We start from the raw sequence: 26,487 nt of genomic DNA, 5'->3' as shown, positions 1-26,487 counted from the left end.
CAAATTTGCGGAAAAGAAAAATCTGATTCACTTTATGGGAATTTGGAGTATGGCAGAGCAGTTTCTGAACATCACCCACATCATCATTTATTATGAATTTTCTGCAGTCCACAAAATGATCCATCTAAAATTTGTTTACCCTGAGTTACAAGCCAACACACTGCAGAGAACTGTGTTCACACATTTGTTACCTGCAGCCAATGGCCTAACCTGTGTTCAGCCTATCTAAATGCATGAATCCCTCTTTGAAACAGGCATTTTTCTCCATCCTTGCTGAATTGCGTTGCTCAATTTTGCGCAGTAGTGAAGCAGTGAAATAGTGAACAATCACTGTCCCCCAATAAAAGCATAGGGATAGAAGGGATAAAAGCTACAGTAGCATAGCTATTATTATTATTTATAGTTATCATTGATTTTATTAAGCTTTGAAGATGCTGAAAAAAAGTCTTTAGTTCCTAAAAGGATTGGGTACATTTACGTTTGCTTCAGGTAACTGTCTTCCTCTGACATCTCATCTGACCCCATTCATTGGAAGGTTTCCTGTGGTTGGAGCAGACAGCAGGTTGCAGCATCTCCTCTCCAGTAAAATAAAAGAAAGATCCCTCTGCTCCATTATACGCTCATCAGACTTGCAAAAAAAAAAACTGTTCTTGAGTTCCAGTGGTTACCAGCAAACATCCTGAACTTTTCTGACCCTCCTAGATTAGGAGCTTTCAATCTTCCTTAAAAGAGAAGGCTGTAATCCAGCAAGAGCTATTAGCATATCGCAGAGAGCCGGGAGTTGTTGTTGTTATTCGTTTCAATAGCATCTTTTCTTTTTTTTGTCTGAATTTCTACATGTTCTTGTTGGAGACATTGTAAACCATTTCATACTGTCCCAGCCACGGTCATTAAGTCGGACATCTGTTATGTTTTTTACTGACATCTGCCACAAGATGAAGATTGCTGACTTGAAGAAAACAAGATTAGTGCCTCGGTCCTATTGAGTACGTGTAGAGTGCCTGCTGATGGATGGCACAGCTATAATTATCAAGAGCTAAACTTCAATCTTGGCCACAACTTTTGACCCAGTTATTAGCTTTTAGAATATCAAACCAGAAATCTTCTCTTTTATGATTATTAATTGTTTGTATTGTGATGAATAAAGTTGAGAGGATTTCAGGTTTGATTCCTTACGGTCTTTCTTAGCATTTTTATTGTCCTTCATCAAGTCCAGGTATCCAAGTAGATCCACATGTCTTCACACAGTTGAAAAGTCCACAGTAGCCTAGTTGGAGATGGTAAGTTGAGCTGGTTAAATAAACTGGTGACCAGTCTAATATGTGTTTCCAAATAATCTTAAAAATTGTCAAATACTTGACCAAAACCTCATGTTATGTATAAAAGTGTATTGGCCATTAGTACAATAGGGGAATCTTTTCGTATTAATGCCATAAGGTAAGATCTTGTTGGACTTTAGAGCTCTTTGATGTCACAAATCTAGCAGAAAATGGAAAAACGAATCCTTGAAATGTACCACTAATGCAGCTTTAAGGGAACTTTCAACACAAAGTCCTTGTTTTGGCTCAATAACATGACCTTGGTACCTGCTGGTGAGGGGAAAATAGGGAATAAAACTTCTAAACTCCATTATGTGCTAGAACTTTGTTGCTCCTTTCTTTGTCTCCCTCCCCTCTTCCTCTGCTAGACGCCACAGTATTTCACTTTTATCTACAGATAGCAGGACTTTGTGTTATCTTATTTTGTTGGGGAGAAGGTTCGCAAGTGCTGTGCACCTCACGATCGCAACAGACGACAAGATACAGAGTCCAAGTCTGGAAACTTCACAGTGAGAAAAATTAGTTTTTACTGAGAGCCTCTTTGTTTTGTGTTTAAGACCGGTTCTTCTTTCACATCTTGGAATGAAAGAGGCTTTTGGGTACATCTCATGGCTGAAAATGCTGATGGACAGATAGATAGATGAATATTTTGTCATTGTAATGATTTGTTATATTATTTATGTAGCAATAAGGGCCAGAAGGTCGCCAGGTTCGACCGGCAGTTATAGCGGCTCAGGACTGAACCTCCACCCGGCCATCAAATTTAGTTGTACAATTGATGCATAATGGCAATTACATCTCCTCTTTTTCCTTTGATTGGCTGGTTGTTCCCGTGGCCCCAAACTAAACTCGGACGTAAGGAAAATATTGGCTCACCAAATATGACTTTAAGTGCAATTTCTGTGATGAGAACGTCCCATAAAAAGAGATACTCTCTGGCAAATATTCCCAGGAAATGTGGAGTAGTTCCTTGGGTTCAAAGGGGCCTATTGAATCATTATCACTCACACCCTCCGGTGACATGTTGTGGCCGCCTTCTAGCAGCCGGAGGTGGATCAAAACTGCGACTGCAACATGTTGCGTGAATGCACATTTGGTTTCTTGTGCAAGGATGCGGTAGTGCGCAAAGGCTTAACTTTGTGTTGTGTTACGACAGATTGATTCTGAAGTGTGGAATCTCAACGGAGTGCTGGGCTACCCCGGGAGGCAGCAGACCACACGGACACAGCCACATCTGACTTTCTTCCTCCTCCTATTTTTCTTCATTCTACCGCATCTGTTATCTCTCACTGCTCACCTCATACCGCTTTCAATCTAACCCCTTTAACTCTCAGAAACATGTATGTCCCCCTACCTCTCTGATGGGTCTATTGATATGTAACATTGATATTTATTGCGGTCTAAAATGAGTGTTGCAGGTGGTGGCTGAACATTCTGATGTGGGTCAATAAGTGACAGACATGCTAGGTTATTTGCTTTGAGGGAATTCACAGCTGCTCTGGGTTATACCACTGAGATATAGCCTGTGTCAAACTCTTATCAATAGAAAGTGTGTGTGTGTGTGTGTGTGTGTGTGTGTGTGTGTGTGTGTGTGTGTGTGTGTTGAGGGGCAATGCCTGAAATGGAAAGGTCTCAGGGAACATTGGAGATTTTCAATATTCCACCATATTGGCGCTTTCCACAATCTATTCACTCACCAATCACTTACTGTCCACCCCCATGTGGATTTTCAGGTTCTATATCGAGAAGGGAATAAAGAAATAAATAACTTCTGTTACACATCCATATGTGGTCCCTCTGCCCTTATATATTGGTGGCACCCTGACAACTATATTACTTAGAAAAAGATGTAATTTTGTAGCTTCTAAAGGCCTCATGGCTTCCAAATGACAATCAAATATTTTCTAAAAGGTAATATCTGTCTGTGCTAACCTTCACCTTGCATTGAATATTGACAACATATCACCCACATAAAAAAAAAATACAAAAAAATCCCCAGAAAAGAACTCCCCTGGATAAATACCCGGGAGAGCCCTGTTATCTCCCACTGAGTCGATTCAATATGCCTGAGCAAGCTTCAGATTTGGATCCTAGATTTGCACTTTGTAGCATTTTCAACCTGCTCACTGTCACAAGGATGAGGGTAACAAAACAGAAGTAGTGTTCCCCTCTGCTCCGCCATTAGTGATGTCGCGTCACCCACTCCTGGGGCTCCGGCTTTGTTTTCCCATCATGCCCGCGATGCCTGCCGGTTGGTTTAAACAAGCGGTATTCTTCTTCAGCCTTTCAATTATACCATGCCCCGCAGCAGCACCCTACACCCTGCACACACGCGACGAGACACCAGCCACGAGAGTAGGAGGAATTGATTTGATTTTGGCATTTAATGGCTGTTTTGGCATTCCTGCATATTGATATTGCCATTGTTTTATTATAATTTTGTTTTTTAACTCTTGCTGCTGCATATCTTTTGTGTTAAGGACCCAGACAGGCGGAAATGGGAAAAATGTAGACATGGAATATGGAAGGAGGAGGTTGAAGCTATTTAACGTTACCTGTCAGACAGTAAAGAAACATGCTTAACATTAAATATCGATATCAAGATTTTTTAGTTGTAGTTTTCAGTACTATTGATAGCAACTATTTCTATAGACCAAAAGTCACCAAAACAATTTCTCTTCAGTCCATCTCGTCCGTCTCCATGTGCCACGGCAGATCGACACGGGTCAAGGTCTCGTATTGAACGGGTGACAGGGTCTGAAATCCTGAAACCACAATAGCGGGCTGTCTAGACAAGGCCCCACAGTTGTGACCTCAGTTACACCCTGTCCCCCCAGGGACCTATAATACCTTTGTTTCCATGTGGATAAATTCTACTTCCTGTGTTGGTAGCCATGCAGCAAACACCGCGACGTCTAAAGTTTGAAACTCAGACTGCAGGCGTGTGCTCTGAAAAGGACTCGGTGTGCTGAGAACCCTTCGTTGTAAAAGAAAATAAATAAAAAATATATGAGTTTGTATTGATGTCAGAAGTAATGTCGGAAAACTGATATTTCTGGGTGAAAAAAAAAGGTTTTTCAGTGGTTTTGCCTTTTTTAAATGAATACGCTTTCCTCGGCGTCTGGTGTTTTGACTACGGGTTCTTGGTTTCCTCAGACACATGTCTGGATCCAGGATTTGGGGGGTGGGGGTGGGTTGAGGCGGGCAGCCTGGTGATTTGGGCATGAATTATCATCAAGTCACACAACATAAATTAGCATATAGTCCAAGACAAGAGTACACTTTATTTTTAGTGGCCCACAAGGGAGCACGGTCTGCTGGTCTGAGTGTCTGCTTTAGCGTGTAACCTGCTCATGGCTAGGATATATGCTAATTAGCAACTGTTTGCACATACGTGTGTGTAGTCTTCCATCATGGCTCACTTCCATTGCCATTATTTACTAGCTTGATTGGTGGGATTTAAATAGTTGGGCTTTCTTATAATTAAAAATAAATTAAAGCAAACGATTAAAGGTGTTATGTTACAACAGTGCCACTAAGAATTTATCTGAGCTTAACATTCTGTCGCACAATCGGTGCCTCTCTGGTGTTAACTACGCAGTCTCTATTACACTTAATACACAAAAACTAATTTTTTTATGAAGCTAAAAATGTCATAAAAATGTCTTCCATCAAAGATATGAACCCTGTTTTTTTTTTTTAACCTTGTCCTCCATTTTGAGACTGTCTTCTTTCAGAATGCAGCAACAATGCAAAAGGAAAAAAAAAAAACGGCGAGGCGGTCGTGCTGCGATTGTTTTACCGGACCTGTAGAGATGTTGTCCTCCATATTCCATTTTCTAACTGCCCACAGAGAGCCACGAGATGCCTGAGACATTCACAATTACAGTTTGTATTTATAGGCAGCAGAAAACAGACCTGGGTCATTACATGTGTGCGGATGTGTGGGTGCGTGGACGAGTGTTTGGAAGTCACGCTACCTAAAATTGAGGCCTCGCACCCGGTGACTCACCTTTAATTCTGGACGAGGTGACCTGGCGAGCTGACGTCACCTGTCCTGACACACACCGTGAGCTATGGCTCCGTGTGACCTCACCCCGATACGGGTTTGAGAGAGAGGTTCCACAGACCGCCATCTCGGAGTTTAATTTTTCTTCTCTTTATGAGCTGACTGAATATGTGGCTCTGACTCTGGAGAAAACAAAGGCTGAGATCACGGCCATTCGTCGCCATGCGTGAGAATCATCTTTTGTGACTTTCCCCCTGCTCGTGTACACGTGTACAATCACAAGGCTGCAGACTTCAGGTCTCTCGTGTTGGAGTATTTCAATTTAAAGGCCTGTAACTCTTGCAGCTGCCTGCTTGAATGGGGAGGGGTTCCTAAGGCGGCAGGGCGAGAAGCCCGTGAATGCCTTTCTGATGAGAGATGGGGCATTTTGAAAACTATATTAAATTACCCTGATGAACAATTTAGCCACGATCAGGCTCACCGTGGGGGTGCTCAATGGGGAGGCCCAGAATCTATTCATCCCTACAGCGCCAGGGTCGAAAGGTGCCCCAAGTTCACAGGCTCTGGCTTTTTGTTATGCTAACTCTCTATCCCGAATCAGCTGCCTGCTCCAGACAAGCACTTCCCTGAGAACTTCCAGGGAGTCGTCCTCCCACTTCATCTTAACCCCCCCAAACACAAAACACACAGACAGACAATCACTATTATATTAAAGTTCTGTACCATTCAACATTTTCACATTTTAAACAGTAGAAAATGAATCAAAATGTGGTGTGTTTGGTATCAGTGCCTTCTTTCTTTCTTTTGGATTAAAAAATGAATAAATAAATAAATGGATGAATACAAAATATCTATCTATCTATCTATCTATCTATCTATCTATCTATCTATCTATCTATCTATCTATCTATCTATCTATCTATCTATCTATCTATAGTGTGTGTGTGTGTGTGTGTGTGGTGTGTGTGTGTGTGTGTGTGTGTGTGTGTGGTGTGTGTGTGTGTGTGTGTGTGTGTGTGTGTGTGTGTGTGCATGTTTAAACTAAGACCAACATTTAATAAAGTGAAATATATATTTTTTATTTTGACACGGCGAGTTAGTTAGCAATACCCCTTAACAATCCTGGTGATAAGACATGTGAAGAGGTCAAAAGGTCAAATGGTGGACAAATACCCTTGACCTAGGGTCAGAGTGTGAACATGCCAATGCTTCATCACATGTCTTTGGCCCGTTAGCGGCAAAACCAAAGCTGAAAAAACGATTTTATTTATTTTTTTGCACGAGAACAATAAATCAGCTCACAATATTTGTCGGGTATATCAGAAAATATATGTTTTTATTCAGTGAGGTCATTATCATACTGAATCCATTATGATTTAAAATATAGTCTTATGTGAGAAAATGGATTTGGTGCACTCGCACACTCACGCTCGCACACACAACCTCGTTGTCATTGACGATAACAGACGCTTGCATCAACGGTGGCAGCAACACACAGACCAGAATAACATTAAAACCCTTTAAAAAAACATGCAACATAATTATATACCGCTGTTTAGAAGACACTGATTGCGTGAAGCCAGGGTCCTGAGATGTGGGCGTGCAAAACTGCCCTCGTCTGTCCCTCACTATCGCCGAGCCAAACTCTCAACCAGGAGAAGAGGGGGGGAAAAAATCCTCATCAATGCAAATGAGAGCCCAGGACCTGGCGAGCCTCGCTTGAATTGCTTGGAAAAAAAAGAGGAAAAAAACCCAAATCACATGCTTTCACCTCCAAATCTTGTTGTCACATGTGACTGCAGATACTCCATATTAACACAGGATAGTCAGTCATATCCGTGGATTAGTCTACAGTCACTTAAAAAGGCGTCTCCACACTCAGGCTGCCACAAGAGAAAATAAGGACGCTTCTAATTCTGCCAGCATAATTGCCTGATTATAATGAGCTTCTCTCTCTCCGTTTCTCTCTCTCTCCCCCCCTCCAGCTCTGCCTTTATTTCTCAGTTTTACTGTATGCACACACACACACACCACACACACATATGCAGTCACCTAATTCTGATATAAATCAGTTTCCAATTGAAAAGGGAAATAAATCAGCATCTATATTTCCTGGTGCAGCGGTGACGCTCTGCAGTCTTCTGTGAAACGGTGCGACTTGAGCTGCTGACAAAGCTGAGCTGTGGAGAAATGGAAATATTCTCTAAAACAACTAAATAGGGACACATGAGTCAAGATGAGACCCAACACAAAATGGGGACATTTCCTCAGGATTTATTGTCTGTTAGATGAGGAGCATGAGGAGCTCGGGCCTGTGTTGTTCATTTCTGACCGTCCTTTGTGTGCGAGGGTTCGAACCCTCCAACGTGGCTAAACTGAGCCAAATAACCTGATTCACATTAGGGCCGTAATTATATCACGTTGTATTTCTGAGCTGAATAATTGAAAACAACAGTTTCAGATCTCAGGTGTTTTATTCTGGTGCAGCTTGAACCCCCCCTTTTTTTTAATAACATGAGAAAATCAGCACAATAAATAAGAGGAAGAAGACACAAAATTCTGATTTGTTACAGAGGAACCTCACGCGACCGCTGGCGAGCCGACACCACCGACAAAATACAAAATGAGAATATGTCCTGAGAATTTCCAAACAAATTCAGGAAATACTGACCAAATGTGTGTTTGATCCAAAAATTAAATTCCCCACGAACCCAAATTTAAAAGACTAATTGCAGTAATAGCCTTATAGTAACGTCATCTTTTATTCACACGCACACATTTCCTTTGTGGAGAAGACAGACGGAAAGGCTTCAGTATTTATAAAACATGAAAAGATCACCCTCACACTCAGTTATTATCATTGAGATAATATATGAATTACTACACACATGAATATATTACACACACATTGTTCAAACAGGCGAGCGACAGAAATTATGGCAGCACATATTTAGTGTTTCTACGACCCAAAGTTTTAGAGCCGGTGGAATTGTGTATGCAGTGTGTGCAGGCTATAGGATACATACAGGATCTGCTCAATCATCCCCATGAAGCTTTGTGACCCCAGCAGGAGCTAAATGAGCAGCCCTCTCATGAATGCTGGTGGTTAATTAGCATTCCTTATGGAAAACGTGCCGGGGAGGAGCCTCAGCACAGCCAGGATTTTAAATGTATGTGATCAAGTGTGTATGACTGCCAGTAATTATAATAGCTGTGTTTTTTTCTCCCCTCCTACACAAAACAGGGAGGCAATTTGACGCGCTTATATGCGAATCAGGGAAATGAGAGTGATGTGGCGAGCGGAAGGCCTCGTTACCAAAAGCAGAGTATCTGAGAATTGGATCTAACGTCAACAGTGTTTTTAGATTGACATTTCCGTTGAGCATTTAAAGTCTGTGCATTATCAGCTGATCTGAACGCTGAAATAAATTAATTCTGAGGGGGGGGGGGGGCACCTTTAGTCTGTTATTGCTGCTTCATCAAATCACAGGGGGGCAAATTACACAACACAGAAGAAGAAGAATGCATCAATTCTTGATTTAGTGGCTCCTCAATCAACGCGGTGATAAATAAATTGATGAAACACAGCTGAGAAGTTTCCATCTGGAGCTTTTCATCACAACATTTGCAAAACCTGCAAGAAAGCCGGATTTTACACCGTTGATGTCTCTACTGTAGCTCTGCGGTTAACCAAATGTGTGCTCTGAGAATACCACATGACTCTAGGAAAGAAAAAAAAGGACGTCGGCAAATAAATTATTCAGTAGTATTTGCATTTGCATCATAATTTGCATTCTCATAGATTACAGAGACTCGGGAAGGAGGCGCTGCACCAAAGAGAATTACATTCCGAACCAATTTCAGTCTTCCTGGTGAGGAACTGACATGGAGTTTTTGTTCTGTGTTTCTTCCGCTGCTTCGAGGTATGCTGCTGAGATCACTGACACACATTTCAAACCATAGTCTGATTAATAAAAGAAGGAAACTACAGTATGTACTGTAAAAAGTGCTGCAACAGTCACACACAAAAAAAGAACCGCATATTAAAAATGAATCCTGACAATGAACAATGAGTCTACTTGACTGACAAGGCTGGGGATTTTTTTTTTAACTGTAATATTCTCATCTTCTTTATTTATGCTGTTCCCCGACTTCCGAACTGAAACTCAAAGGAACCAGTAGGCTCAGAGAGGTTGTCAATGAGAAGGAGTGTGAAACTATCTCAGCACATTAAAGACGCCGGCTATTAGGTTTCATCTAAAAATAACAAGCCGGACCAAAAAGAACAGACAACACTGAATGTAAAAGAAAAAAAGGCTCCAGAGAGGACAGAATTCAAACAGCAGCACCAATCGTGCAGAAGCATGTACAGTAGACTCCCTTTACTTATAAATAATGAGAAATACGTTAGAAATGAATGGAATAACCCAGATATTCACATTAAACACTGCTTCTCTCTACAGCCACTTTTGTGGAACAACATCCCTGTTTTAAAATCGTAAAGATTACACAAGTCTTGCTGGCATTTTTACTCTCTAGTGTGAATTACGGCATCATTTCCACTTAATTGCATTCATTGCTGACATCGTCATTATTAAACAGTGATCTTTAGGGGGATAGGTCTGAGGCCTGCAGGGCAAAATGGTAATTAAAACAAAATGTAAATGAGGTAGTGTAGGCGCAGTGCCATACAGTGTGTGCATGTCTACATCAGCGGCCAGTGAGCTGCACCAAGGGGGTGGAGTAGGTACCACCGCAATAACAGAGAGCTCTGCCCGACTTGTGCGCATGTGCAGATGCACATTAACCTTTAATACCCCATGATGAAAATGGCTTTGATGCAATTTTTAAAAAAGAAGATGTTTCTTGTGCGTGGAACTGTACCTTATCTTCATTAATCACATCAAGTTTTAAAGCTAGGTTTTATTCCAGAATAAGTATGAAAAGAACAATAACTGTTCGCTTCTTAATACATTTACAGGGAGAATCATCGGAAATAATGTAAATTAACAATTAAGAAGACAACAGAAAACGGTGCTTCGACCTTTGGCTGTAGGATACAAAATCCATGTACTTTTATAAAGAATATAACAATTGGAGGCCCTAAAATTGACCTCAGGTGTGAATGGGTGTGAACGTTTGTCCTGTGTGTTGGCCCTACAATGCACTGGTGCCAGTAATAACATTCCAGCTTACTGACTTTGTTTAGGGTAAATGGTACGAGGACAAAAACTCAAAGTGATACAGCAGGTGCTGAGAATTTTGTAAAGGGTTTTGTGGAATATTGTATATCGAAATACTGAGGTTGTTTTGTAAAATGTGAACCACAAGAGGGGTTAATGTAACACCATGTGAAAAAAAAGCAAATTATTTTGTATGTTAAAATATAAACTCTATCGCTACAGAATTGATTGTACATATTTATGGGCTAATTTTTGCATCTTACTGGCAAGAACAAAATAAAACAGCTGTTACTGTTAGGAACATTTAAGGTATAATCCTAAGCATAGAACTGAATGTTTGTTGTAACCTGGACAGTTAACCTGATATCTATATTGTAAACCTGGGATTACATAAAATTGTAATGTAGTGTTAATGAGTAAAACACTAAAACGCATTTTGTCAACATCTTTCATGGAATGTGAACAAGACTTGTTGTGTCAATTATAATTACTGTTGTTATATGTAGAAAGGTCAAGGGACACTCGTAACTAAACGCTCGTACTAAAACACGCTTGCTTCGCATGTTGTCGATTCTTCATTCAAATAAAATTCAAATGTAAAAAAACAAAACAAAAACACGGTTAACTGTTAACTCTTCCACAAATCTGTCTGTGTCCTGCAGCACTGGCAGCACAGCTCCACTGGCGTGTGATTGAAATTCACTGCGTGCTTCCGGTTTCAGCGGTCCTTGAGCACCCGTGTATTAGACTTGTATAATCCTTTACAAAATGTCCAACAATGTCTCGTATTTAAGTCTAAGAAAAAAATACAGTTTTGTAAAATCACATTTTGTGATTTCAAAAGTATAAATTTTAGTGTAGTATTGCTGAACTGGGTATAAATATATTCGCCTAATGTCTTATGCGTGTTCAGGCATATCTGTGGACGACTACTTACCCGATATTTTAATGTGACCTCTACTGCAGTTGAAAATACTTGGGAGCGGAGGTTGAATCTGTTGAATTTTGACTATATAGAGCATCACTGTAGGACTTCGCATGCCAGTTTGAATTAAAAACCACTTCGTTTCAAGAACAACCATCTCAAAAAAGGCTTATGTGCTCCTCGCTGCTTGATTTCCCATTTGGGGTGCTCACTGTTGTCGGAGAAGAGACTGTTTCAGCTGCACTGCATCAACATGGTGAGTTTGACAGCGACCACCTCGTCAAACGAGCACCTCATCTCTTACTAGTTTCTTTCAGTGCAGAGGCTGCTGACATCTGCTCAGCTGTGTATAATAAACGTTATATTTGATTAGCAGCTTATGTGATGTGTTTTTTAATTTAATTTCGCTGATACGTTAACTTGACTGCTAGCTGTAGCAGGTGCTTCGAGCCGGCTAGTGACTGTAGCTATTTGGCTAACGGTAGCTTTACGTGCACATCTGCAGTGTAGTGACGTTGCGAATGTAAAACCACAACACCTTTAAATGTCCTTCATACAAACCCACGTGTTCCAGCAGGTAATTAACACTTACACGTACGTTAGCATGTTTAACGGGGGACCTCATTTTCATTAAATCTACAAATCAGCTGGCAGCAAAAGCAGCTAGATGAGACGTCAAGGTGTTCCCACGTACCTGAGCTGCCCCGTTTGACCTCAGGGTGTCCTTAGAAATCAAATTAGATGTGATGGACAAAGTCTGTGCCCTGGATAAGTAATAGCAGCTTTTATGAATGTATCTTACATGAAATAGTTGAATATTAATCAATGTGCTCTGAAACATTTGGAATAAAGTTTTTGCTTTGAATGACAGTTGACTGCAGTCGAACTAAGTAAGTTTCTAATGGTTTATTCATTATTATGGAATAAATTAGTTCCATCATTGAGATGCCGTCGCCTGCTTACCTTATACCTTCTTAGATATGTAGGGTATCACTGATTGACCTATGTTACCGTCATCTAAACTACTAGAAGTTGCATAAATTGAAATTATAAAGCTATACAAGTTTATATTTCATTTTGGACACTCACTGAATCGCTGAGCACACACTCTGTTCCTATGGATGGTGAGTTTTGTGTTAGTTTTGACTTCCAACCCTCCCAGTGATTTCATTTGGTTTATGTCTGGAGGGGTTCGAGCAGACTGAACGAGATAAGAGACTTCATGCAGGTCCAATTTCCCCCAGGCCTGAGAATCCTGCAGGTTCCCCTCAGAGAATGGCCAGACTCCACCACACCATGGCTGTGAGCTTTTGACCGATATAGCCTGACCATTACTTAGGTGGAGAATTGTCTTGAGTCCGAGAGGTTGTGTTTGGTCACGCTTCCCATCTGGAATGAGTGTCGAATTATCCTCACCCACTCTCCTGCTCTCTGTGTCTTTTAAAGATGTACTGACTTGTTCTCTTGGAGCTTTTACCTCATGCTGAGACGGAGGATCCCCATGACCAATCCAAATTCTGGATCCTTGTTTATCTGTCTGCACAGCATTGGAAATAAAGACTCATGTTATCTTCTCATTTCAGAACTGCTACTGAAATCTTTTAATTTGTCATTTAATTTAGACTTATATTTTGGTACTTCCTCGAAAACACACACATTAATGGGGTTCTTTTGGACGCAGTACAGGAAAATGACATGATTGTGAATATGTGGGGCTGGTAGTGGCACAAAACGTGAATTTGTGTTGCCGACAGACTAAATGTGGCGCCTGTTAGTGAATATGACAAATGCTGATGTACTGGTGCACAAACTGCTGCTCCAGTAACACTGTCAAGTACTGAGGTAATGGATTCACCATCTAGGTTACACATCCAGTAGTTGACACCAGACCATAGACATTACCTAGTTCTACATTCTCTACATGGCCTTCTAACTTGGTGAGACCCTCATCCATCCAGTGTGAAGCACTGCACCTCCAGAAGAGTGTCATACTGTATTGACATTACTATAATGACACGGAAGCTTAGCCCGTACAGGTTCATATATGAAACTATGTATACAACTTTATACGAATACATATGTGTTTGACCAGCTGTAAGTTTAACAGTCCATCTTGGTCATTAAAAAGTTGAATTTAGCATGAAAAAATGTCTCCTTTTGCACGGTCAGTATCCACAGGAGCTAACTGGTCCTCCCCTCTGTCTTCAGAAGGAGGCGTTCAGGAGCAGCCGCCTCCACAGAACAGCAGGGCCACTTTCTACATCATTTCGCCCATGGAATCGTCTTTTTGTTCAGCAATATATATATTTTTTTAATCTTTGTTGTGTGTTTTTGTACTTGCTACATAGCCGAGGGAGTTCCTGGTAAATACTGGGGGCAGGAACTTTACAGGAACCATTCCTGTTACTTATCAGTGGTCACGTCTCCACTGCGGGGCAGGACCCCTCGGAGATGTCACGAGTTTTGAGCCTAATTGGTGTGTGGCAGTTTCGAAGGTGACGTCTCTCAGGTGAGCCGCAGAGACAGAAAACAAGGAGGAGGTGAGGTGGTGGAAGTATTAAGCTAACATCACATGTTGTCATACTCTATAATTATACCATAAAATACTAAACAAGACAGTTGCTGCGTTTCTGATTTGTGTGTTCCTGTGCGTGGTGGAAGATGCTATGAATGAGAGGAGAAGCTGTGCCTGCTAGCTGGGCTAATGCTCCTCCTCTATTGTCACATCCTGCTCTAGGTTTTCAGCCAGTCGGCGGCGGGTAAACCTCAAGCCCCACCCAAAAGTTTAAGTACCTATCCTGGAGCAGGGACTTGGTTTGTCCCCTACACCGTAAAATGACTTCCTGCAGGGGAAGTGTGCCGGTCGTGTACCAAAGTACTAATTCTACTTGGCAGGTCAGGCCATTTCTGGGAATTTTGACTGGTCCTCACATGAAGGTACTGTTTGAGGGTTAATACATGGCTTTAATGTTGAGGGTAGATTTGGGTTTTGGTCACTTTCAGGGTACCGGGGATTAGTTGGAATGGTCAGAGTTACAGACTAAAGTATTAAGTCTCTGAAAGTCCTCACAAAGATAGAACTGCGAGGGTGTGTGTGTGGATCTTGTACTTGCTACGTACAGTATTCCGCAAGTTTACGTGCACGGTTTAATCGAGTTTTAACACTTTGAACATCAGAAAATTGGGTAACTGACAGGAACATGTGCTCTTCCTCAACAGTAGGTGGGGATGTGTGTCTTCAGCGGGTCAATGCGGCCCCTTTTCCAGTTGTACCTGTTACATCACATAGTAAACAGCTGAGGTCAGGTGGCCGAGCGGCAAATCGAACAAGAAAATAGACAATCGGACATCTTTGTTTATCTTGCTTGTAATATAATATATGCAGATAAGATGCATACGAGCCCTCGTGGTCACAACTTGCTGTCTTTTTATTCCAGGGTCATGTGCCACAGTGGGGTTGGAGCATGTGCACGTGCACGTGCACTGTCTAGTGTGACTCCTGTCTGGGTCCAGGTTGGAATTTAGCCTCGTGAATAAAAGCGGGGAGGTTGGCGGGGCTGCTAGGCCTGGTGATGTGGAGGTATCTTTTAGAAAAGGGAAAGCTCCAGATGTATTCAGACCTACTAGTTAGCATTCAGGTGATGCAGTTCCAGGTGCTACCGTAGATAACGTGATTGTTGAAGTTTGCTAATTGGTTGTCATTGGTCAGATGTGTGTAGCCAGAGATATCATTGATTCCTGCTGATGGCCAACATGAGGGGAGCCGACCCACAGACCTCGCCCTACGGTTAGTGGATAAAAGCGCAGCATGATGGGAATTATTTTGGCCTCCTAAGCTTAAGTGAATATTGATCCAAGTCTGCTGGGCTGATATTGAGCTCCTTATGTTGATTAACTGTACCAACCACACGACTGCGGCCTTTTCATTTTTTCTGAGCGCACAGAGGCTGCTGGATGTAACAGATATGATCGAAATGAATGCCTTAATCAAGCTGCTTCACTAAATAGGATAAATGAAAGTAGTTGGGTACTAACGGCATATTTAAGAGGGAATTCTGGCCTTTTTAGTCAGGTCAGGTGGGTAAATCTATGCTTAGTATTTTTGATTTGTGTTAAGTGAATCAGAATAAGAAATAAGTTGTGCGTTGTGGTTTCGTACAGGTCAGCGATTACTTTGGCCCTGGAAATGATTTAAGATAATTGATAATGAGGATTAAGCACTAATTTGGAAGATGTCTTTTTTAAGGGGAAATAGATGAAAGTTGAAATTGCTGTCACACAAAACAAGCAGCTCATTTTACACATATTGTGAACTAATACTCCAATGGTTGGGAATGCCTTCAATGACTGGCTGATCTTCCTGATCTTCCTTTTGCTAAAGCAGACAAACGTAAAAATGCCGGCTGTGGTGTAACCTGGAGTGGATCCTGGATTGTTATTTTGAGACGCTACGTTCAGCTGACTAATATAAAACTAGACTGACACGAGTCAACACATGACAATATCGCTACTTTAATACATTTATACTCACATCAGCTGCGTTTCTCAACCTCGGTAGAAGGTTTTAAATGAAACTTGGCACTTTTAATGTTAAAATCTTTGTTTTCCATGTTCATTTTTTATTTCTATATACAGAAAAGAGTATTTATAGTTTAGATCCACTAAACTACACATACTACTGAGACTTTAGTTCATTTGAATGAACTTTACAACAAATTTAAGAAGCTCTATATCATGTCCTCATTGTACAATATGGAAAGTCATTAAATCACTTAGAAATAATAATGGAAATGTGCTACAAAAATGGCTGAAAACATCAAGTGTTGGTCAATCAAAGCGACCGTGTTCTTCAAACGTGTAAAACTTGTCGCTGTCTTCCATCTCAGGCTTCTATTATAATCTGCACATTCACTTTTAAGAGCACCAAAATATTTATTTCCCTCTTTTTCAGATACAATAGCCACACTAGTACGTACTTGCGTTTTGTGTATAGAGACGATGAATTTTATTCATGAACTCATTATTATAAAACAGGTATAAAAATCTTAGAGATATTAATATAAAACGGAAATCTAATGAATAATCAAATGTGAACTAAACCCTTTTTCTTCCACAGGGTGTGATTGGCGTGCAGCTGGTGGTTACCATGGTGATGGCCAGTGTAATTCAGAAAATCATACCTCATTATTCCTTCGCAAGGTGGCTACTCTGCAGCGGGAGGTAACGTAGCATTCTACACTGCTCACAGAACAGCACCGAAGTCAGTGCTGACCTTTGACCTGTCTCAAGTCTTCAAAGGCTTTAAACAGTTTGGAACAATTGACATATTTGGCTAGCTAAAAACTAAATACTTTCAGGCACCGTGGACACACCAAGGGCATCAGAATATTTGGATGATGCAGGAGGAGGCTCAATAAAGAGCCCCCATCGTTTCCCATTATTAGGAGCACGTGTTGTGGCTTTCTCCAAAGCTTCTTTCACCACAAATAATAAAACCACATTTTTGTTTCTTGTCAGGGGCGGCGAACACTTTCCCCCAGAGATGGACGGCTAAAGTGCCCTCTCCGAGTACATTTATTGAGTGAATAAATACGTTAAAACAGCCCCTCTTGTTCTTTCGTGCAGAGTCCTTCTCAAGCATAGTTGAGGAGTGAAACAGTTGCTACAATATGTTAAAGGACTGATTTTTGCCTGAAAGACAAAAATCCCATCAGTGTTAAAGTCAAGGAGTTTGTTTGCAACTTCCCCACTGAACTGTTAAAAACTGCTGTTGGTTAAAAATGTCTTTGCTTGGTCTGTACGGCGAGATTAATCTCTTTTTTTTTTTTTTTTTAAATGTTTTCTCTTACTGTTTGGTGCTTCTCTGTGTCGACAGTCTGCGGTGGTACCAGCACCCTACGGAAGATGAGTTGAGAAGTTTAGCTGGGAAACAAAAAGGACAGAAGAGGAAAGACAGGTAGGTAGAAACGGGAGGAGGTGGTAATTAATTAGGTCTGTTGTTTTGGGATTGGGGGCGAAGCCAGCCATTTCATCTGAGAGGGGGGGGACACAGACATTTGGGATGGACGTCAGCCAGCAGATGAAGCTGATGAGTTTATGTGGCTCATTTAAGGTGCGTTTGAAGACAGGAGACGGAAGTCTGTTTTTGTTGTTTTCTCCCTTCGCGGCTCTTCGGCGAAGGCTCAGAGCGGCCTTGTCTGGTGGATGTGAGGAAGTCGGTCTCCGTTTTTTTTGTCTATTTTAAGGGATGGCGGTGTTACAGGATTGCATCCGCTGTGAAATCAAAGCTCCCCAAACAGCGTTTTGGTCTCGTGTCAAACCTTGATTCTGGGAGATGATTTGTCCCTTGAGACAAACTTCATTTTTTGTCTGAGACTCAATTTTTAGAAAAGCAGGTGGCCGTGGAACCGTGTGCCTAACAAGTGTAACTATCCAGCATTTCCTTTGTGGCTGACTTTTAAATGTGTATCTAAATGTGTATGGAAGCCACAACAGAAAAATAATCCTTAGTGTTCTCGTGGTGTCCAGCAGCTCATTCTTTCACCCTGTGTGAGGCAGGTCAGGTTCTCTGGCACCACATGTTCACTAATCCCTCAAAGAATAAAGATGAGTCCACAGTCCCTTTGCCAGCTCGTGCCATGCGGCTCTTTCCCCTTTGTGCTGGCCCGTCTCCTGCAGTTCGAGGAGAAACCGAGCGCCTTTGTGTCTGTCAGGTGCCTCTGAGCTGAAGTCTGTCCCGGACATGTTTGGCTCTTGTGTCATACAGTCGTATTGTCTTCCAAAAGCAGCGTACAATCAGGATCGAGCAAACAAAGGACGGACCTGAGGAGGCCCACCAGCGCCCCATTCCCCTACTGAAGCTCTTAAGCACAGCTTCTGACTCCCTCTTTTATTCCCAGACTCCTGTCAGGGCTGCGTTTGACTCTTATAGAAGGAGAAAATTAATATTCATGTCATTCATGTTAAATTGGGCATAACTCAAAAATGGTGTATAACAGAGCTTTTGGAGGGGGTTTAATTATAATGAATTTGATTTCAGGTGTTTTGATGGCTAAGATTTGGCCCAAAAGGCATTGGAACTAGTTTAATAACTGAAGCAAGGTTCAGGTATGTGTTTGAGTCAGAGACCTAACTGTTCCTAACTGTTTCTCCTCTGTCCTCGTGCACAGGAGGAACAACGGGCACATCGACAACAAGCCACTAACTGTTCCCAAAGACATCGACTTGCAGCTCGAGACGAAATGCATCACAGAAGTCGACACATTAGGTAATTCAAATTCAACCAAAGCGTTAAGCTGTGTCATATGTGTAAACGGTGTTTTAGGTGTTTAACGGTACTGTTGTCGTTACCAGCGTTGCACTACTTCCCAGAGTTCCAGTGGCTGGTGGATTTCACCGTAGCAGCCACTGTGGTGTATCTGATAACCGAGTTCTACTACAGCGTGAGTCAAGCCTCGGGAGAGATGAACATCAGCGTGGTCTGGTGCATGCTCGTGCTCGCTTTTGTCATGTATCCTTCTATCGGCGGCCATGTTCTGGTTAATGCTCTCCTGTTGATTCAGCGTAGACGCGTTTTTAAGGGGGCAGCGTTCCCACCAACGGCTCGGCGCTGTCTTTGGATGTAGGGGGACTGTCCCTGCGTCTCCTCATCGATGGACGTGTTGGAAACAATGACGTCCCCTCCATCACTGGGCGGAGCACGTTTGCAATGTTCTTTTTAAGCTCTCATTTTTCACCACAGTCCTCCAGCTGGCCAAATCTGGAACGCTGTCTTTAAGGGTGGGACCATGGCGGCAGGAAGAGGCTTTTAAAAGGACGGCTAAAGCTCCCACTGGCTTGACTTCTGGGGTGTTTATTCTCCACAGCTACCTGTCATTTCGCTATGCTGAGTGATGGTTAAATAATATGCATTATCCTCGCCACCAACTGCAGGGATCAATCATTCCGGTGCTCTCGGTCGGTCCTGGCTCACCGCAGTCAGATGGTGTGTCATTTCCTGCCCACGTTGCAGATTGGAGGCCCAATTTTCACAGCTGAACAGGTCGATGTGCTCCGGGGAAAAGTAGTGTGGAGCAAATGAAATGGGACTATGAAGATGAGGGAACACGTTGGCTCAATATGTGTGTTAATGGGACACTTGATTTCAGTTTTCCTATTTCAGCTCTGATGATATGTTTAAGACTCTTACCCTGGAGATCAGTTCGGCTCCTTCATGCCTCACTGATAACCAGGTCGCAGCAACAACTTCCAGTTCACGTTGTGCTCTCTTCCTCCATTTTCTTTCCCCCCTCCTGAAAGTTTAAAATATAGAGGGTTGATTTTTATATCTCCACCTTTGGAAGGTCTGCAGCCAATTATTGTCGCCCACCACCTGTGATGTCAAACTCGACTGGTTCTCTTCCCAGCTTCCTGCTGGCTCGAGTGTTTATACAGCTGTGTTCGCAGCTCCGTATAGAGAGGAACGAAAAAGGAGACCCTTCTTTTGGGTGGAAGTGAAACATTGTCATGCTACAGCCTGAAACGTTGCAGAGAGGCATTGGCAGAGAAAAATCCCATTAAATTCTCTGCGGCTGGTATTGTTCCACACATTATGGGCCCACACATGCTGAGTATCAGTGTTTTGTGCAGTATTGATAGGCAGAGCACTCATAGGGGTCTGTCACATGTGCAGGTAATGCTCTTTATGTGGTGAATGGCTGTTGGTTAATGCGTTCCAAATGTTTTGCATGGGTTTTATTTCCGACACACATTCCGAAGCCTCCACATCTGCACAGTGTTTTTGCGCCGGCTTTTTGTGCCATCGGTTTTCCGGGGATGTGTTTCCTTAACCTCTCCTCCCACAGCAAGACCCTTTTTTCCCTGACGGCCCACTATTTCAAGCTGGAGGAGGGAGGCGAGCGCTCGCTCTGCATTACCTTTGCTTTCTTCTTTTTTGTCAAAGCCATGGCCATACTCATCGTCACCGAGAACTACCTGGAGTTTGGTCTGGAGACGGGTCAGTTCTACATTCCTCGCAGCCCTGACTGATAATTTTGCAGCAGTGAGTCACGGTCGGTCCTTTCTTCTCTTTTTCAGGCTTTGCAAACTTCTCTGACAGTGCTCTACACTTTCTGCAGCACCAGGGCCTTGAGTCCCAGTAAGTCTGAAAAATCAGCCATCTCAGAATTCTCCTGGTATCATTTTTGTTGCCTCTGCCTTCACGAATTCTTTGAATCGTGAAGCTACAGTCGTGTCTGACTTTGGGTTTCCTCCCTCACAGGGGTCCTATATCAAAACTTACCTTCAAGCTGATCCTGGCTCTCCTTTGCTCCCTCATTGGGGCATTTTTAACCTTCCCTGGGCTGCGATTGGCCCAGATGCACCTCGATGCGCTCAATCTGACGACAGCCAAGTTGACACAGTGAGTCCATTTCAGTAATGGCCTCCACTTCCATGGTCACTCATGTAGTTCTCACTTATGCTGCTGGTGTAATGAGAGCGTTAAAGGGGCAAAGTTGTACTGTTCTCTGTAATGAGACGTTCAGAGTGGGATCATTGTTATGGAATTGTTATCCAATTCATTGTTTTAGGGGCGGCTGTAGTGGATCATTGCAGTGATATGAAGGTCATTAGTTCAGTCCCTGCAGTTTCAATGTGGAAATGTCCTTAAGCACATGTGTGTCATCCTCACACCTTCAACGAAAAGTCTGAAATTATCCCCCAAAAACAATAAACTGTTGCTTTTTCTTTTTATATCATGGTGTTCTGAGAGTCCTGTTGGTTCCCATAATATCCAGATGTCAACGTAAAGTCAATATTGGCATTACTCCCATTTCCCAATAAGCACATACTCACTCTGTCTTTCATTCATTTCCTTGAAAGTCTTAATTTTACCGATAGAGATCCGGGAACAACCTGTTGCCTCCTCAACGAACACGTTTTTATCTGTTTTAGAAAGCAGATGTCATGAAGATGTCTTCTGCTGTGTGGGATACACACCGCCGGCCCGTTAAAACCGACCTTAGCTGGGCCGAATTTCCATTTTAGAAATCACTGGGTGGCACGTCTACGACCATGATCGGGGGGTGTCGGAGCAGGCAACACATTGCATTCCGATAATCCACTTTGGCATAGCGGTCCAAAATGGCCTCCTCTTCCGATTTCTCCTCTCAGCTCTCGTGGGCTTACATTCCCAGACCCTGTCGCAGGCAGGGATTATCTTATGGCTCTTGAAAATCTGTGCTTCCGACATCTCCTCGGTCCTCTCGGAATGTTTCATTGATAGCGAAGGCATTTCTCACGCCAGTAGCTTGAAATTTCAAGAAGTAAAAATGACCCAGCGGGCTTCCTTGTCTTTTTTTCCGCCCCCAACAAATTTGGGTTAGAGAGTCTAATTGTTACTGTTTATAGAGTTATTCTGTAGCCATTATTGTAAAGATGGTGAATTAACAGCACTGTTTTTCTCTCCAGGACCCTGCTTCATATCAACTTCTTGTCTCCTCTCATTATGGTCCTCCTGTGGGTGAAGCCCATTACCAAGGACTACATAATGAACCCCACTCTGGACAGAGAGAGTGTGCCTTTGTAAGTGAAAGCAATAATAAAATAAATCCTCTCCGCGGTTGCTTTAGTGCCTCGGAAGATCGATATTATCTGCTGATAGTTTGTACGAGCATCAAATATGTTCGCGTTAGTGCTTTGTTAAGAATGTATGAGATCGGTTAAACTTGTTTAAACCGACACTGGGCTGCCAGAGTTGTAAATGCTCAAAAAATGGGATTGAAAATGGGATTTACAACTTTTCAAATCAAGATAAGGGTTTGTTACACATATAAAGTGACGTATTGTCTACTTGAGGGGAAGTTAGAAGTTACGGGTCCTCACGTGTCGTTCTCTTTCTCTTCATACCAGCATGAGCGAGCAGACGTTCGATACGTTGCGGTTATGGATCATCGTACTGATGTGCGTCCTCCGGCTCGCTATGATGAGACATCATTTGCAGGCCTACCTCAACCTGGCCCAGAAGGGCGTGGACCAGATGAAGAAGGAAGCGGGGCGGATAAGCACCGTCGAGCTGCAGAAGATGGTGATTAAGTAAAGCTGATTGTTGCAACGTCGAACCCCCGCAGGAGTCGACATCCCATATCATACTGGATGGTCGCGCGTTCTACAGCAGTTATTTGGTTAGAATGTGTGTGGGGTTGTGAAGATGAGGAATAATTAAGGTGCTGTAAACACATTTAAGTGTCGTCCTCCTCCTCTGTACCTAGAAACTGGACCAATAATAATATTATATCTAAAAGCCCTTATAGTGAAGCACTGTAGTCAAGTGCTGAACTGGCTTATTTAGTCTTGTTGTGTTGATATGTGGGCAGATATAAATCTAGGGTTTACATATACAGTGTTTAGCTAATGTATAGGACCTCCAGCCAGACTAAGGTGCTCTAACTTTTAGTGATTTGAGTATTGTTGATGACCAAAATGATTGTTGTTATCCCCGAATTTTCTTATTTACTGTTGCACAGGAACTGTTTAGTGGGTTTGAAACCATTTTTTCCGAGAATATTTGATGTTTTCGTTGTTTGACATCTAACGCAGTTTCCCCTCGTGTTTTCAGGTTGCACGTGTTTTTTACTATTTGTGTGTCATAGCACTTCAGTATGTGGCCCCGCTGGTGATGCTGCTTCACACAACTCTGCTGCTAAAGACTCTCGGTGAGCCACCAACCCGCTCTTGGGAATTTCCCACCATTTCTCCTTGCCCTCATTCTCCCTTTCTCCCTGTTCTGTGGCAGGAGGACACTCCTGGTGGGTCCATCCCGTGGAAGACTCACCTTGCATTCATGAAATTCATGACTCTTTACTCGGGGCGGCGCCGGGGCCGACCCCTGCTTCGGTTACAGAGACCCGGGTGTCGGTGGCCCAGCTCTCGGTGGCCCTGGGAGGCCTGCGGACTGTTTTCAGCCCCTTGCTCTTCCGGGGCCTCTTCTCTTTCTTTGCGTGGTGGATCGCGGCCTGCCTCTTCTCCACCTCACTCTTCGGCCTTTTCTACCACCAGTATCTCATGGCAGCATAACATCGGCAACCCAGCGGTGACACCCGGACCCCCGCAGCTAACGTGTACTCGGTCTGTCCAGGAATGACTGACTGGGGGGTAACAGAGACCTGCTGATGACACTGCCCCTCCTCCACAATGACTGTTTAAACCATCGGAGCTCCTGGTTCAGCCTTCAGTGCTTCCTCAACTGATGACTTATTTTTACTACTTTAATCCATTTTTTTTTAATTTGATGAAGGACCTTTCTAAGATCAGACGTTCACTTTAGAAAGGAGGGATAATATTCAGTGGTACGGGTGCGTCGTCGGAATCCTGACACGTCGCTGCTGTATGAAATCTGAATGATGGGAGGTTCGATACCGTAGGATCCCAGTTGTGGGGACCGCCACCGCTCGATCCACCATAATCGGATTCATCAGAATCACAAGCAGTTATGGTCCCTCCCCTGCTTTTTTTTTTTTTTTTTTAATTGGGCCTCTTTTAAATGTCTGGTGTTCCCACTACACAGCAGGATTCAGGATATCTGTTAGAGAGGTTCCAAAAACAGCCATCCAGCATTCTTCAGATCAGAGAATGCTTTTAAATCTGTCACTGTTGACGATACGGTCGTTAAATTTTAGCTGAGAGTCTTTATATTCCTCCTTTTTTTTATGTATTTGGGGAAGCAACAACTGCCATAAGCGTGTCTGCAGGGTCCTCTTATTGGTTTGAAAGTGAGCCGGTGTCACTCACACCTCTAAACTCCGTTGCCAAGGACCACAGCAAGTGTCAGTCTTAATTTTTGTTGTTGTTGTTGGACCAACGTGTCTTTGTCTGCGTGAGGGAGGAGCAGCAACTGTGAATGTGGAAGTGGTACCCACTGAAGATGAGATAAAACCCCGACTGAGATGGAACCTGGAGCCTGTACTGTAGTTGTGTGTAGTTGCCGGACGAATGCAAGGTTGTTGTTTTTTTGTGCGTGTGTTGTTTGATTTTGCAGCCTCCCCGGTTTTATCTGAGCCATTCAGATGCAACGACTTGGAAACGTCCGTCTCGCACGTGACTCGAAGGACGAGCAACTCTTGGGTCACGGTACCGAGTTGCCTCCATGTGTAGGAGGTCGGCTGTGTTCTGAAAGGGCGCAGCGATCAACTGTTGCCGATAAGCTAACACCTTTACCGTCTTCAATTTTTTTTAGAAAAAAATAGTTTCTTCTTTTTCTAATGGATCAAATTTTAAACAAAGTTTTAATTTTCCTTTTAATTGTGCCAACAATCTGTTCCCCTGTTGTGGCGTCAGCCGGATGTCGGTGTAGAAGGAAGCCCGAGTGTTGTTGACAGAGAACAGTATTTACAGTATATTTACGGTCGGTTTGCATCCTGTAGCTTTCTTGTCTCATCCGATTGTCCAGTCTGTTCGGGAATGTTGGCTACAGTAATTCCAGACCTCTCAATATCGTGGTCGGCACGTTATTCCCTCTCCGCTGGAAATCAGTGGACCACAGCTCTGGGGTTTTGTAACCATATCACATCTTTCTGCTACTTTGCATGTGTTGTTGGTTTATTTTTTTAATCCTGGGGAATTAAGCACATAATGAATGTACCGATCCTGCCTACTTTTTACAATCAATGTTGTTTTCCAATGATTTGTATGGTTAGTTGATTTCACCCCTACACTCCGCCGACTTCTCTAATCCCCTTTGTAAAATCTACACTAAATCCAATTTGTCCAAATAACTGATTGGTGTTGTTTTTTTTTTAAATATTAATGGGTTTGTTTTGTATTTATTTCACATGTTCAGATCTGGAAACATTTCAAATCTTCACAGCAATTATGTGGAAGGATGGCTGGCACATTTATCTTTTAGTTTTCAGTGGTCAGGACGGGTGTGTTCAGAGATTGATGGGATAGTCTGAAGTCTTTGGCCTGTTGAGGCCTTGTTTCTTCTGTTTGCTGCCACTCAGAGTGTTTGGTTTTTTATTCAATGCTGGGTTCACAGATTAAATTACATTCATTGTAATTTCATGTATTTATTTCTGCTCTAGATTTGGTCTTAAATAAATGATGTTATTTACTTTGTCTCTTTGGTGTTATCCTTAAGGTTTGGTGCGAGCGTCCCCGTCGAAGACCGCAGGTTTGGCAGGTCAGTGAAGTGTCGAAATGAGAGCACCGCAGTGTTTCCGGAGGATCTTGGTTGACCTAGAAGGTGAATTCAGGTCTTTTCGTGCTGCTTTAAAGCTGACTGGGTTCTGCTGTGATGTACAAAGATAGTTTACCTTGGCGTCAAAAAGAGAGGAGGGAAGCTAATGTCTGAATTACCTCCATATTGACCGTCCAGCGTAACCTGACGGTTATTTTTCATTTCGCTGTGAGAAATCTGCCAAAGCTGCACGGCGTGACGCGTTGCGAGGGGGGAGATCTTGTGGCCTTGGCTCATCCCAGCGTTGAAACGGCGCCTTTTCCAGTAGTGTCTTTGAACACTGGCGCTCGGTGCTGCTGTAATTGGGTTCCACCACTGTATCATGCGTCCCCGCACAAACTTGGCCTCCTTTTAAGGTGGTGAGTGACCACCCTTTGGCTCTTTTATGCCATCCCCATTGTGTGAGAAAGGTTAGTGGCGTAGATTAAGAGACGAAATGACCCAAACTCTTCTTAATGCAGGCCATTCTGTGGGAGTAACATACATCCAGTTAATACAGGCTTGGAGTGCCATTGTCCACGCAAGCGGGGAAAACTGGGCCTAAGCATTCATTGGTAGGTAGACAGATCAATAAGACAGCTTCCAAAACAAACCAGTGGAGAGCTTCCTTTATTCCTTTTGAGTGGCGCCTATTCACAGAGGTTCCTGTCCCCGTGAGCGCCGTTGAGCTCCAATTCAGATAGAGCGGCGAGGAAACCTCCCCCCTCACCACCACCACCCTTGTTCCCCAATACGGCCCAAAGAACAGCAGCTTCACTGAGGGGTGACTCCTCGATGAGCTTCTGTCTGACGCAGAAGGCCGCTGCCGCGCTCGTGTCGTGATACTCCACGGCTGA

At 43.0% G+C, this 26,487-nt stretch overlaps 1 protein-coding gene across 4 annotated transcripts; it reads left to right on the top strand.

Moving 5' to 3' along the window:
* Window positions 1-11,452: 11,452 nt before the first annotated feature.
* tmem161b (transmembrane protein 161B) lies at window positions 11,453-25,525 on the top strand. Of its 4 annotated transcripts, XM_029829868.1 has the most exons (14): window positions 11,453-11,692; window positions 13,785-13,945; window positions 14,174-14,373; window positions 16,553-16,656; window positions 17,312-17,392; window positions 18,606-18,703; window positions 18,790-18,946; window positions 20,280-20,431; window positions 20,512-20,572; window positions 20,696-20,836; window positions 21,886-21,999; window positions 22,327-22,501; window positions 23,033-23,129; window positions 23,210-25,525. In XM_029829868.1, the coding sequence occupies exons 3-14, from the start codon at window positions 14,272-14,274 to the stop codon at window positions 23,488-23,490; spliced, it is 1,563 nt and encodes a 520-aa protein (XP_029685728.1). In that variant the 5' UTR covers window positions 11,453-11,692; window positions 13,785-13,945; window positions 14,174-14,271; the 3' UTR covers window positions 23,491-25,525. The 4 variants fall into 4 exon arrangements, with proteins under 4 accessions (XP_029685728.1, XP_011614138.1, XP_011614137.1 ...); XM_011615836.2 differs by lacking the exon at window positions 14,174-14,373; XM_011615835.2 differs by lacking the exons at window positions 13,785-13,945; window positions 14,174-14,373.
* The last annotated feature ends 962 nt before the right edge of the window (window positions 25,526-26,487 follow it).

This window comes from Takifugu rubripes, chromosome 21 (assembly GCF_901000725.2).
Source record: "Takifugu rubripes chromosome 21, fTakRub1.2, whole genome shotgun sequence".
Taxonomy (NCBI): domain Eukaryota; kingdom Metazoa; phylum Chordata; class Actinopteri; order Tetraodontiformes; family Tetraodontidae; genus Takifugu; species Takifugu rubripes.
The sequence above is the reverse complement of the archived record's forward strand: the minus strand, read 5'-3'. Positions and strand labels throughout refer to the sequence as shown.